At 37.7% G+C, this 13,398-nt stretch overlaps 2 protein-coding genes across 2 annotated transcripts; both read left to right on the forward strand.

Moving 5' to 3' along the window:
• Nucleotides 1–1,622: 1,622 nt before the first annotated feature.
• Nucleotides 1,623–9,498, forward strand: LOC121421993 (fibronectin-like). Its single transcript, XM_041616795.1, has 6 exons — nt 1,623–1,662; nt 2,215–2,383; nt 5,382–5,542; nt 6,171–6,440; nt 7,143–7,415; nt 9,455–9,498. Exons 3-6 carry the CDS (start codon nt 5,455–5,457, stop codon nt 9,496–9,498), a joined length of 675 nt encoding a protein of 224 aa, XP_041472729.1. The 5' UTR covers nt 1,623–1,662; nt 2,215–2,383; nt 5,382–5,454.
• A 41-nt stretch (nt 9,499–9,539) lies between these two features.
• LOC121421994 (cell wall protein DAN4-like) lies at nt 9,540–10,242 on the forward strand. The gene is made up of 2 exons (XM_041616797.1): nt 9,540–10,077; nt 10,162–10,242. Exons 1-2 carry the CDS (start codon nt 9,652–9,654, stop codon nt 10,240–10,242), a joined length of 507 nt encoding a protein of 168 aa, XP_041472731.1. The 5' UTR covers nt 9,540–9,651.
• Nucleotides 10,243–13,398: the final 3,156 nt, after the last annotated feature.

Consider the following 13,398-nt stretch of genomic DNA (forward strand, 5'->3'; position numbering starts at 1 on the left):
TGATGCAGGTGAGACGGCCAGAGGCATTCCACTTGTTTACATAATTACATCTCATTATTATCATGATCCTTCACCTCTTCTATTTCTTGTTCTTCGTCTTGTCTTTGCTCTTCTTCTTCTCCTACTTCTTTTTCTTCTTCTCGTTCTTCTTTTTCTATCTATATTTCTTTCTTTCTTCTTCTTCTCCTCCTCCTCCTCCTTGCCCCCTTCATCTTCCACCTCCATCTCCTCCTACTCTTCCTTCTCCTTCTTTTCTTTCTTCGTTTTCTTTTACTTCTTCTCTTTCCTCTTCTTCTTCCGTTCCCTCTCATGCCTCTTTTTCTTTTCTTCTTTTTATTGTCTCCTTCTCTTTTATTTTGGATAAGACATGTAAGAAGGGGAGGAGCCCCTTATTCTTTCAAAAAAAAATGACGAGCAGAAATCAATGACGAGCAGAAATCAATAGTAATGCCCATGACGCCATGGAGGTGAAGGTGTTTTACAAACTGTTTTACAAATTGTCTTTAAAAAACAGCATGGAATGGGTCCCTTGCTCCCAACTTAGATCCGCCCCTGCCTTCACATCAACATTGATTAAAATGAAAAAGAGCAGCTTTCGTCAATATAAGTCTATACCGTTGCCATGGTGACGTCGCATCATCGCTCAAGCTATGTCGTCTGTCGATACGGGACGATCGCTCAAGACGGACGCTCCGCTTCAGCGCCGTTATCTGCAGTAGATCAACGACAGCAACCCTCACTACGTCACAGTCACACCCAATGAAATCAACTCCGATTCGATCAAAACTAATACGTTATCCATCATGGCCCATCTTTAATTGGTTGGAGTCGATCTAATCGGTCTGACTGGAATGATGTACTCAACTGACGATCGCTTCGATCGGTGTGTCGGCTGAGCAGAAAAAAATATATTTGTTTCGGAGATCTAAGCAACAATGGATTCAACACATATTGTAGCATATTTCATCGTAAGTTGAAAATTTACATTTATCTTAATCTATTTTACCTGTTTTATTCTTGCAAATTGCATTTTGTGGCCCAGGTGATTAAACTCTGGACTTTGAAATAGTGGGTCGTGGGTTCGAATCCAAGCCATGGGCTATGGCGTAAATTCCTTCAGCAATAATTGATCCACAATGTGCTGCACTCAAGCCATGTGAGGTAAATGGGTACCGACAGGGAGTGATTACTAAAAAGATGTATATAATCTGAGAAAAATAAAAAGGAAGCTTTATCTAATGGATTACAAAAAAATCCACTTTCCTCCTTATTTTCTTTTTATAAAAAAGCAACATTTTTTTCTCTATTGGTCGTGATTGTTGTATAAAATCAATTCCTATGTTAGTAGAAGATGAATTGTATTTCATGAAATATTAGGAACTTGTGTTTGACTACTTGTATCAAGATGCATAATCAAAATGTTAGCTTTTCCACTGAGTAAAAAGTACCAATGTCATACGTTATACATGTACAATAATGCGGTATACAATACGTTAAAATTTGTATTGTGATAAGTAGTGTACATAATGATTTTAAGGCAAAATATTTGCTTATTGCAAAATGATTGCGTTTTGATAATGTCTTGTTTCTTGTCCCTTTTTTATCATATTTTATTACTTCAGTTCATCCTCGTTTCGCGACGTGTTTGCATAGTGTTTTCGGGTAAGTTATCCAATAACATTAGTCAAGATTTTCTGTATAAAAAGGGAAGATAAAACATAATATTGGGATGCTCAAAGAAATGTCTTTTTTATTAGGCCTATGTCTCTTTATCTAGCCCATAAACTGATGTGCTTGCTCTCTCACCAAGATTTGGACGGAGGTGCAGCAGCTAAAAGGGGATCTTATCTTATAAGAGAAAATTCCTAGCAAAGCTGTGATATCATAGTTTTTTTTTGGTTCACTTTAGGCCTATATTCATCCATTATTGATTCATGTCAAGAGATATCGGGTTGAAGCAAAATTATTTTCTTCTATCGCAACACAATTCGTAGACGGAATGTTTCCGGATAAAGAAATATTCTTAGTGATATAAAATTATAGAACGTCATCGTTACTTCTTATTGTCCCCTCCCCTACATACCGTTCCCATCAAAATACTTTAGGGTTGCTCCAAGCTGAACACACACAAACATCTCGAATTATATACAAATAGACGCTGTTGGCTAGCACTTAATTACTATTTAATAACGAAATCCCTGTTTGATTCTGCAGGGGCGTGCCCGACTCATTTTGTCTTTATTTCATCACGATGCTATTACGTAAGCAGCATGGCTGTCGAAGGGCTCGAGGCCTACACGTAATGTAATGGTCTTTATTCCGGGGCAACGCTGGCCGTTTTTCAGACGGATGCTGAGAAAAAGAACGTAGCAGCGGGTTTGAGGTGAGATGCTTTATTTCTCTCCTCCAGGGACGATACTACAAGGTAAAAAAATATTCAACGCTGGTTACTATATGAACCTTACAGTCATTGTTTAAACAATCTAAACAATAATTGTTTAAATCTTAAGCAACAAATTTTAATTGTCAATATCTAATCTTAAATAAATTAAACATGATTGTTTAAACGGTTAAACAAATACTGTAAGGTTCATGCATGTATTGTGAACAGCGTTGTATAAAATCTTAACAGCGTTTTTACTGTGTACCGGGGGCGATTGTCCCTTCTGATTTTTAAGTAGTGGGGGTGGGGGGAGAAGAGAAGATAAGAAAAAAAGACAGAAAGGCAAAACAGGAGATTATCAAGAAGAGAAGTGAAAAACAAAGAGAAAACTATATTCTTCATTAAAAGTGGTACTCCGGGCTGAATGTATTTTATACATGTATATCTATGTTACGTAAATATAGTAAAATTCATAGATCAAAATGCTGTAAATTTCAGCAGAATCTGATAACAAATAAGTTATTGAATTTCAAAGTTTAGCAGCATTGTGTGAAAACAGTTATAAGCACGTCGTCATGAATATTCATTTGGTGAGCTGATGATGTCACATTCGCACTTTCCTTTTTTAAATGCTATTTCATGACATCATAATTGTTTAAATTTTGTTATAAAAATGTTTGAACGATATGTCTCCCTTGTAATGAAATAAGTTGCAGAAATGAATAATGCGCTAAATCAGTTGTCAATCCAGTATCTTTAATTTTTGGAGGAAATTTTTTGAATAAACCTAATTTAATTTCATAAAATACAAAAGAAGTTGGGAAATGGAATCATGAGTTTGGTCATTGAATATTCATTAAAAAATGCCTAGAACTGTTTCACTGGAATGATACAAATATTTATTAGTCATAGCCATAGCTTTGTTGTTGCTTGTCTGAAATTGATAACGTTTTCAGTTTTTTGTTAGTCCGATTTTTCTTTATCTGTTCAAATGATATAATTTTCAGCCTGGAGTACCCCTTTAATAAGAGACGAATGATGATGACGAGATAGCGATAGACCTGGACCAAAATACTAATAAGAATGTTGATAAAAATGATGAAACTAATTATTCCTGACCTAGCTTTGAACATTATGACAAGCAAAAATTACTAGGGATGATATTTGTGAAGCATGATAATGAAATTCGATCGCCCTTGTCTTGGGGACAGTGTCTTGCAATGACAAGAAAGATATTATCGATCCTATGTCCTATGTCGAACGATGTCAAACAAATATGGATTCATCGTCAATTAGCTGTTTCTATTAACAGCACGGTGGCGACACTTTTCTTTTATGAGGACGTCTACATTTTTGCGTTATATTGCTTTTGTTTGTGCGTTATCCCTATTGAAAAGTTATTTCGATCGCGGAAAGGCATGACAAAATTCATGTCCGTGCCCAACGGAGTTGGGGGAAGGTTGCCCCCGTGAAATATGAAACTTAAACGTTTTACTGACAATTTTCACAACATTTACTAAAGGTGTGTACGAAATCCCTCCATATCTCTTATAGAAGACGCAAAAGAGCCCTGACGACAAGCTCGCCCGCTTCGCCCCCTCGCTGTCGATCTTTATCATAATTTCAAATGTCTTAAATATTATTTCATCCATATCTCATGGTCTTCATCCCCATTGATTCTTTTTAATATTTATATAGTTTTTTATTAGCACTTTATTTTGGAGGGTCTTCCTATAGCAATACATTCATAATGCACATTAAAATAGTACACTGTAAAACCTGTGGTGTTAAAACTGACACCAGTTGGTGTCTATAAAGGACCACACCCTGAGGTGATAAAATTACACCCTAGAGATTGAATATAACACCAAAGAGTGTAAATGTAACAACAAATGGGGCTGCAGTAACACCTATAGGTGTTAAACTAACACTGTCAATATAACACCGATGTAAAATAACCGGTGTGGTCCTCTATGTACACCGGTTAACACCACAGTTTTTGCTATGTATTAACATGTTGTTGGCAAGGCTGCATGATACCTGCTCCGGCGACAATTGCTCGACTCTAAATTTCATAAACTAATGGAATGGCCGACTTCAACACAGGATTTATCATTATATCCTTTTCTAAACCTATAACCCTAAACGTAACATAAAACCCTATTGCAACCCCAACCTTAACTCGTTACATCTTAGACGAAATAAAGCCCGGAGCGATTGTTGAAGGAGCAGGTATCGTGTCACCGGCTGGCCAAGCATTATCGTACCAGGGGGGCCGTTTCATAAAGCTGTTCGTAAGATAAGAGCGACTTTAAGAACGACTGGTGAACCTTTCTTACGCGCTTAACCATCGCCAATGTATATACCATTTACCACAAGAAAGGATCACCAGTCGTTCTTAAAGTCGCTCTTAACTTACGAACAGCTTTATGAAACACCCACCAGGGGTCCGTTGCAGAAAGAGTTGCGTTTAAACGCAAGTAAAAAAAAATCAATCGCAAGTCCCAAATGCGCGCTGTTAATTGATTGGTTGAAAAACAAGTTGCGCGTGATTTTTAGAGTTGCGATTGATTGCAACTCTTTCTGCAACGGGCCCCAGGACAAATTCTCAATCAATATGCGAACCCTGTCATTGTCGCTTAAGAAAAATTCTTCAAGTTTTCAAATAATATTCCTACTTCGCTAATTTCATCTTTATGGGATCCTCTCCATATAATTATGTCGATATCGAGATTTTCCAGAGGAACTAAATTGGATGCCACAATGTCCATTATGAAATTACTCATGGAAGTACATAGAATGTTTTTCTTAATTGGGGAGGGGGGGTGGGACGGGGCAAGACGCATAAAACTCTTAGTAGAAACTCTCCAATACAGTACTAGCTTGATATCAAGTAATACACTGAAATTCGATTACGATATCTAAGGAAACAGAGGAGAGCAAAAAGTGTGAAAATCAAGAGCATCAATATTTTGGTTTAACGATCTCCCATTTTCAGCTTAACGAATGGAACACGTTATCTGATTGGCCCACATCCTGCATGTGAAAGCGGCTGCTATACGATTCGACCAATGGCAACCCTGGAAACACCACTCATCGGGCTAATCTCATGTGAAACCTTTCTTCAGTTTATCTGTGAAGCACCTATCATCTATGACGGTAAGAATGGCATCATGATACCTTATACATTATTAGAAAATAATGATGCATGGATGCATGTTAGTGTTTAATGAAAGTAAATAACGTTCATTGCGAATTCACAGTATTTTCAGTATTTTTATCATGATTTATTGCACTTACATCCAAACACTCAAGTCTCATATTAATAGTCTTGTTTTTCTCCATACTTCTGAATTATCTATTTTCCTTCTATAATTTTCTCCACATTCCATGTTAACCCCTATCATTTCCTTCCTTGAATACCTACTAGTAGTTGAATACTAGAATGGTAAATTTACCAAAATGGCTTTAATAATAATATTACGAATTCCCCTCCCGATTGATATCGACATTAATAATATACATTACATTTGTAGAGATCTAGGAAGTAGATCCTAATTTAAATTCACGTTTTGGCTGGTTGTGTTTGACGTAAAAAACGTTATGTATGTAACGACATGATATCAAAGCGCCCTCCCTTTGTAGATATAGGAATACGCGAAAACGGAGTTGTCATAAATGTGCCAGATGACCAACGTGTGCAAGGCAATGACACTGACCTTAAGATAGGGGTGCGATGACGTCAATACATAATACATATTTCTGTTTTATATCACAACCATTCCAGTTCCTGATGACGTGACCATTTTCACAACAACCAGCGACTCCACATCCATCACTGCACAATGGTCCTACTCTTCTTCATCCACATCCTACACGGGTTTCAGAGTAACTGCGACGCCCTCTACGGGTGCCCAACAATCTACCGTGAATGTTAATTCTTCCGAGTTATCCGCAACGTTGAGCGACCTTTATTCCGGGACGGTGTACAATGTGACTGTTTATGTTCTTAATGAAGATCAGATTAGCACAGGAGTGTCAATGGATTCATTCACATGTAAGTATTCTCTCGATCATCTAAAAGTGTTGACCTGGGGCCCGTAACACAACACATAGCAATCATCTTAGAAGAATATATTTACGATAGATTGCATTAACCAAAATATACATGTACAAGCAATCCTGAAAATCAAGCGTACGATCTATAACTAACCTTTGTGTTATAGCAATCTAATAGGGCATTGCTACAATGTCAATGGTGTTTAAATTGCCTATCAAAACCATTATTGTCTCCTCGCCCAATTCCAGATGGCCAAGCAAAAGTGTAATCTATAGAAAATTTGAGAGCACAATAATAGGCCTACTCTCACACGAAAAAAGTCTGATGGACTGCAAATTCCGTCTTCTGAAAAGAAGATTAAAGTAAATAATTTGAACCCTTGCACGTGGTTTTGATAAGTTGATTGGATACTACATGGTTCTTGCTACTCTGGTAGACTGGAAGGTTTAATGAAATGACATCTTGGTCCAAATGCTTTTAATTTTCATGTCAATAAATTGATAGAAAACAGTAAAAAAATATAATTCCTAAAAATTACCTTTTTAAAAATCGAATCCAACAAGATCATAAGCTCACCATTCTGTTGGTGACGAACAAGTTACAGGGAAGTGAAAATTAACGCTCACAGCGCAGCAAGTAGATATTTTCATTATCATAAAAATTACCATGGCTACTTCTATATATCAATCTCACGAATAGATCCCGGATATGTGCCCTGCCTCTTGGCGACCAATGTCGGAAAGGATATAACGATATCGTGGTCAAGTGCCGCTGGCGAGGTCCATGGTTACCGCGTCTGGGCTTACGTCACAGAGAAGACCCAGGAGGACCAAGAGACAGGTGACCCGACCACCCTATCGCATACCTTTACCGGAAAGGACAAGAAGACCTATGCCATTGACATCTACAGTTACGTCTGGGTCAACGGTGTACAGTACTGGAGCTTTCCCATAGAAGCAGATTTTTATCTAGGTACGATTCAGTATAGCTACACACTAAGAAATAAAGGTTCAAAATTGAACCCCGAAAGGTTGATGCAAAATCAGCACCATATGGGTTCAAGAATTGAACCCCTGGTTTGGGGTTCAAAAACTGAACCTTGCGGTTGGGGTCATAGGCGGCGGAAGCGGGGGGGACGTGTCCCCCCCTAAATTTTAGGTGGGGGGACGGTCCCCCCCTAAATTTAGTTTTTGATAACCTTTTTTTTTTTTTGCTTGCCAATTTTTTTTCCTGCGTTCCCCCCTAAATTCACATGGCCCCCCTTGAAACGTGTGTTTTCCCCCCCTAAAATTTAGGTTGATGACCTTTTTTTTTTTTTTTTTTTTTTTTTTTTTTTTTTTTTTTTTTGCTTGTCAAAAATTTTTGGGGCGCTTGTCCTATTTTTTACATGTGTCCATCCCAAAATTTCAGGTAGACACCCCCTAAATTTATTGGCTTCCGCCGCCAATGGTTGGGGTTCATTTTTGCACCCTGCGGGTTCAAAACTGCACCCCTAAATTTTAAATTGAACCCCTAGGGGTGCAGTTTTGAAACCGCAGGGTGCAAAAATAAAAAATGAACCCCAACCGCAGGGTTCAGTTTTTGAACCCCAAATCAGGGGTTCAATTTTTGAACCCATAGGGTGCTGATTTTGCATCAACCTTTCGGGGTTCAATTTTAACCTTTATTTTTAGTGTGTATCGTCATAGTTCTATCTAGACATTAGGGAGTTTTTACTTCATGAAGCACCACGGATTTAGGAACATAGGACATAATATTGCCAAATGCCCTTCATGGCAATGAACAACCAAGACGTCTTTGTCGAAATTTGGTGAATCAAACTGCAGTTTCGTCCTGGACTCTGGACAATCAACGTATTTGCAATTTTTCGTTTGCTCCGTAACTGAGGACGAAACTGCCAATCCAGTTCACCAACTTTCGACAAAGACCTCCCGCGGCTCATTATCAATTGACATGTAATGTCAATACATTTACATTGTACTTGCATCCGTCGTGCGCCACGGAGCGAAAACTATTATTGGTATGTCTCTCCCCCTTCGGGAGAAAGATGAGTGGATGTATTTCATTGATACCGAGGTTATAGTTACGTCTGGTTGGTGTTTCATAGAGCTGTTCGTACGATAAGAGTGACTTTAAGAACGACTGGTGATCCTTTCTTGTGGTAAATGGTATACACCATTGGAGATGGTTAAGCGGGTAAGAAAGGATCACCAGTCGTTCTTAAAGTCGCTCTTAACTTACGAACAGCTTTATAAAACGGCTCCCTGGATCTATGCGATGTGCAGTCTTGAGTGATGCTTCCCCAGAGCAGTACTATCTTTACACATAACCTTACGACTAGTGACAGCAATACAGTCTTACAAAGAGTTGTAGTTGATCCAATCAACCCAAATATATGCAAATCCATCGATGCCATAATTTTTTTCCTACAGATTTTTTTTAAACAAAGAGAAGCACACCGAATTGTCAAGATAATGATAAATGCGTGAATATTCGTCATATCTAGATTTTTTTTAAAACAAACATACATTTTAGATGTTGACGTTGCTTGCTTTTCCATAGATCTGGTTGATTGGATCGATCGCACCTCTTTGTAAGACGGGACCCTGTACTCGTGCTCAGTGAAATATACATGCATCTCTTTTCTTTTTGAATTATGAAATCAGAAGTGCATTTTCACCAAACCCTAAAATAATGACAAATAAAGAGCTTTGCATTCAGAAGCTGATTACTACAAGAAATTACAGCAAAGATAACATTGAAATTTAGATGACTGGACTAAAAATTATCGGCATCCTATAACCGGTGTTAATCACGGGTAAAGTGATGTCAAAGACCATGCCTAAGACAATTTCAATCTATGCCTTTGCCACTGACTTAAACTTATATATTTCTGATTTATGATAGACGATTTAAGTTTCCTGAAGTATTGTGTTTCCTGTTGGTTAGTAGAATGTCAAGGGTCAAAATATGTTGATTTGGCATTTCATGGTCATCTGTTTTTTTTAAAGATAAGAATGAACAAAACGAAGTGAACGTAGGGTCTTATCCGTGAACTGCTGTAACTCCTGCACCGATCACCACGACTTCCTCGCCTGCCACAAACACGACGACATACTGCCCAGTTGTAGATATCTACACTACAACTTTGCCAACAACAACTGGTGCCCCGTCAACTCTGCAAACTACAACAGAAGTAACAACAACGATGACTACCACTTATCTTACGACTACAGCATTTCAGACAACAGCAAACCCAACATCAACCGCAGTGATGACTACCTTCCCTACAACAGTTGCTCAGACAAGTACAAAACCAGCAACGACCTTACTCGTTACCAAAGTCCTTACAACTCTACAGACGACCCATCCTCCTCTAACTACCCTTAAAACTACTAGTGCCTCTACAACAGATATGCAGACGTCCACAAATCCTACGACAAGTACACCTTCTCCTACAACTACTTTTCACAGTTCGACTGACCCTACAACATACCCTTCAACAACCCTTCAGACAACAACCAATCCTACGAAGAGCATTCCGACAACGCTTGGATTTACCAGAGCGGTTGAGACATCAAATGCCCTTACCTCAGCTCCTCAGACTCCTTCTAACAGTTCTGATCCCCAAACAGTCACTAAATCAAGCGCAGCGCCCTCTACAGTAGAAACTATGACACCATTAGTGGAAACTGGCATCTTCACTGACATCTTGGAGTCTACGCAAGACACATCATCCATCGAAACAAACGTCAATACATGCAACTCATCTGAAGTGGTTTTGAATTCGGAAGGTTAGATAATACATCCACCTATTATGCATAAACCTGTGACTCTAATCCGATATCGTAAATCAGTCTCTAAATTTTCGGTTACCTGATAGATACATAAAACAGAGTCTTTGCTAATCCTTCAGAACATTCACAGCAATGGAACCGACTGATGTCATTGGAAATAACTTTTTAGAAATAGTCGGCCGGAAGTCGGTTTCGTTGGTGTCAGCTTGATATTTGTCTTTTGTTTCCCAATGATCTGATAAAACATCACACATCCTTAGTTGATATGCCTCCGAAAATCTGAAAATATCTAGATCTTAATATGCAAAATATGACACTCCTCTTCTCAACACTTGCCCGCCCCATGAAATAAGGATGTGGGCCTGTGGAACATTTTTTTTTTTGGGGGGGGGGAGGTGACCATAACCCCCAGAAAATCACATTCAGTTTGTAATTTTTGCGTTTTTGCCCACGTTTATTAAAAAAAGGATGTGTGTGTGTGTGGGGGGGGGGTGGGCTCAGCCGCCAGCCCCTGTGTAATATCAAGAGGGAATTAAGAAATAATATAGTAAAATAGATGAGACCACGAGTAGGCCTGCATAATTTATAAGTAGTATTCGGTTTGGGATAGTTTCACTGTGAAATCTCAGCAATTGAAAATAATAATTTGTCCATGTGTGTGTACGTGTTTTAATCATTATTGCAGATTATATTGCTCTTATACCTAACGAAAAGGCAAACTTCACTCAGGGTGTGATCTCCGATTTGATTTACTTCATGAACGAGGTAACCCTACTACATAAATCTTTAATTGAAGTAAGGTATGACGCATTTAGCAGACGACATTTGTCTCGATTTAAATAGCTATGTTTAAATGATTTTTATTCATAGTCTTTAAGGTTTGAATCTAAGCCGTTAATATGTATTAGATTTAAATAATTATGATAACAATAGTAATAATAATTTATATAATTTTATATGAAATCCTCTGAGATCCAGTACTGATATAGGGATCTGTCATATCCAGTGCACTTCATATTTTATGAGCAATTTCTATTAGATAAGACGTAGATGGTGTCGTCCAGCATTAACGAAATCTCACTCACACTACCCTTTAAAAAAATGATCTTCTTTGCAAAGACCCGGGACGAGGAGACAGTCTACTCTTACATGGAGACGGTCTGGCCTTCCCTGTTTGGTCCAAATTGCCAGCCCATCGCACCAATCAGGTCCAGGTCTACTCCTTTCATGATCGAAGTAATGGGCGCAACCTTAATGGAGCATCTTCTCAACGTTACGAACGAGACTCTAAATCTTACGTTCTACGATGTCGGCATTGTCAAAGGTATGCAATTCTTTTTTCTTAAGTCAAATAATTGACTCAATTCTTACTGCTTTCTAACATCCCAATATAATTGTCCGTTACTGCTTATCAATCCGTGGTGAATAACGTGGTTAAGGCCTATGTTGATTGAGATAAACATAATAATAATGATAAACATACTAATAATAATAATGATGTTGATGATAATAATAAACATGACAATAATGATGATGACGAGGGTGATAAAGATGGTGATATGGTAACAAATATAATGATAAAAAAATGATGATCAATGTAAATGGTAAAAGTATTACGCCTACCAATAAGCCTAATATTAACAGTTCTCATAATTATCGTAATACAAATATTCAAGGTGAGACTACACCTTTGGAGTTCGGTGTTAATATCAAAAGGATTTGTGGAGCTACATCCGAGTATGTCTACCGTATCAATTTAGAATAGAAAAACAAATTAACAAAATGCAATAAATTAGAATATAAATATATGAAATACGGATAGATTGCGGCTAGAAGGCAGAATTGCAAGTATCCTTCCGGAAAAAATAAATCGCATCGAAATTACATGCCAGTTCAAGCTAAAATTCTGGTAATAACTACCTTTTGATGAACACGGTAAAGGAGCATCTTCACCCCCATGTCTCCTGTCAAATTGATGCGTGTGTTTTTTTGCCAGAAGCGTGTTTATCATGTTGTTTGCCTTAACATTGTTGAACTATGTCCTCATGAAACTTTTTACCAGAATTTCGAATGATTGTCAACCTTGCTGTTAATGACAGCGACGTCAACATGATGTTTGGCGAAATAAGTGATACCTTTGTGGAGATTCCTACGGCTGCCCTAAGAAATGGTGAGAATTGTCAATAAAACTGTGCAAAAATTGTTTACTACTTGTTTAAAAAAAGATGGTTTCAAATTACGCTTCGTAAATGACTAAATGACATGTTACTGTAGTAGAGTGTGATGGCGAAGAAGAATTCAATATAAGGACACAGAAGAGGGATGGGAGGATGGGGAGGAAGAGTGCGAAGGAGGAGGGGGAGAACAAAAAGAAGAAGACGACGAGACGACGAAGAAGAAGAAAAAGAAAAGAGAAAACTATTGAGTGCTGAAAATATGAAACTCCCCACAGCATCTTCGTTAGATATGAACTTCTCCTCCGTCTTTTTTCAACGTATAGACACACATACACACACTCACCCTCACACACACACACACACACACACACACACACACATATATATATATATATATATATATATATATATATATATATATATATATATAGGTAAGCAAGTTAGTAGTGATAAACTACAATATCTAATAGTGCTCGACTGTGTAGGACCTGAGTATAAATAATTTATTGGTTGGATTGCTTTACTAAGCTGGTCGTACAGACTGTTTCACCCGAAGGATCATCAGCGACTGATGAACCTTCTGAATTGAATTATATATATATATATATATATATATATATATATATATATATATATATATATATATATATATATATATAAATATAATCACAAATGATTAAGTAAATGCCGTAGATGTGACAAAAAAAGAATTCAAAATCCGTTTCTGAAACAGTCGTGAAAAACACGTCTGTGCTATATATCTTCGTGAATGTCACAAATTTGAATGTCGCAGATATTTAATTTATATTAATCTATGAATGACTCTAGTCTCTATCCACTGCATGTGCGCGATCTTGTAATATTCACACTCATCCCGCAGTCACACAGACAAATCCGAAACCTGACCGATCAAATATATTACGTTATATTCAGTGGCATTAACTCGGCCGACTTGGTATCATATTCTCTAAATGCGAAAGA

This window comes from Lytechinus variegatus, chromosome 9 (assembly GCF_018143015.1).
Source record: "Lytechinus variegatus isolate NC3 chromosome 9, Lvar_3.0, whole genome shotgun sequence".
Classification (NCBI taxonomy): Eukaryota; Metazoa; Echinodermata; class Echinoidea; order Temnopleuroida; family Toxopneustidae; genus Lytechinus; species Lytechinus variegatus.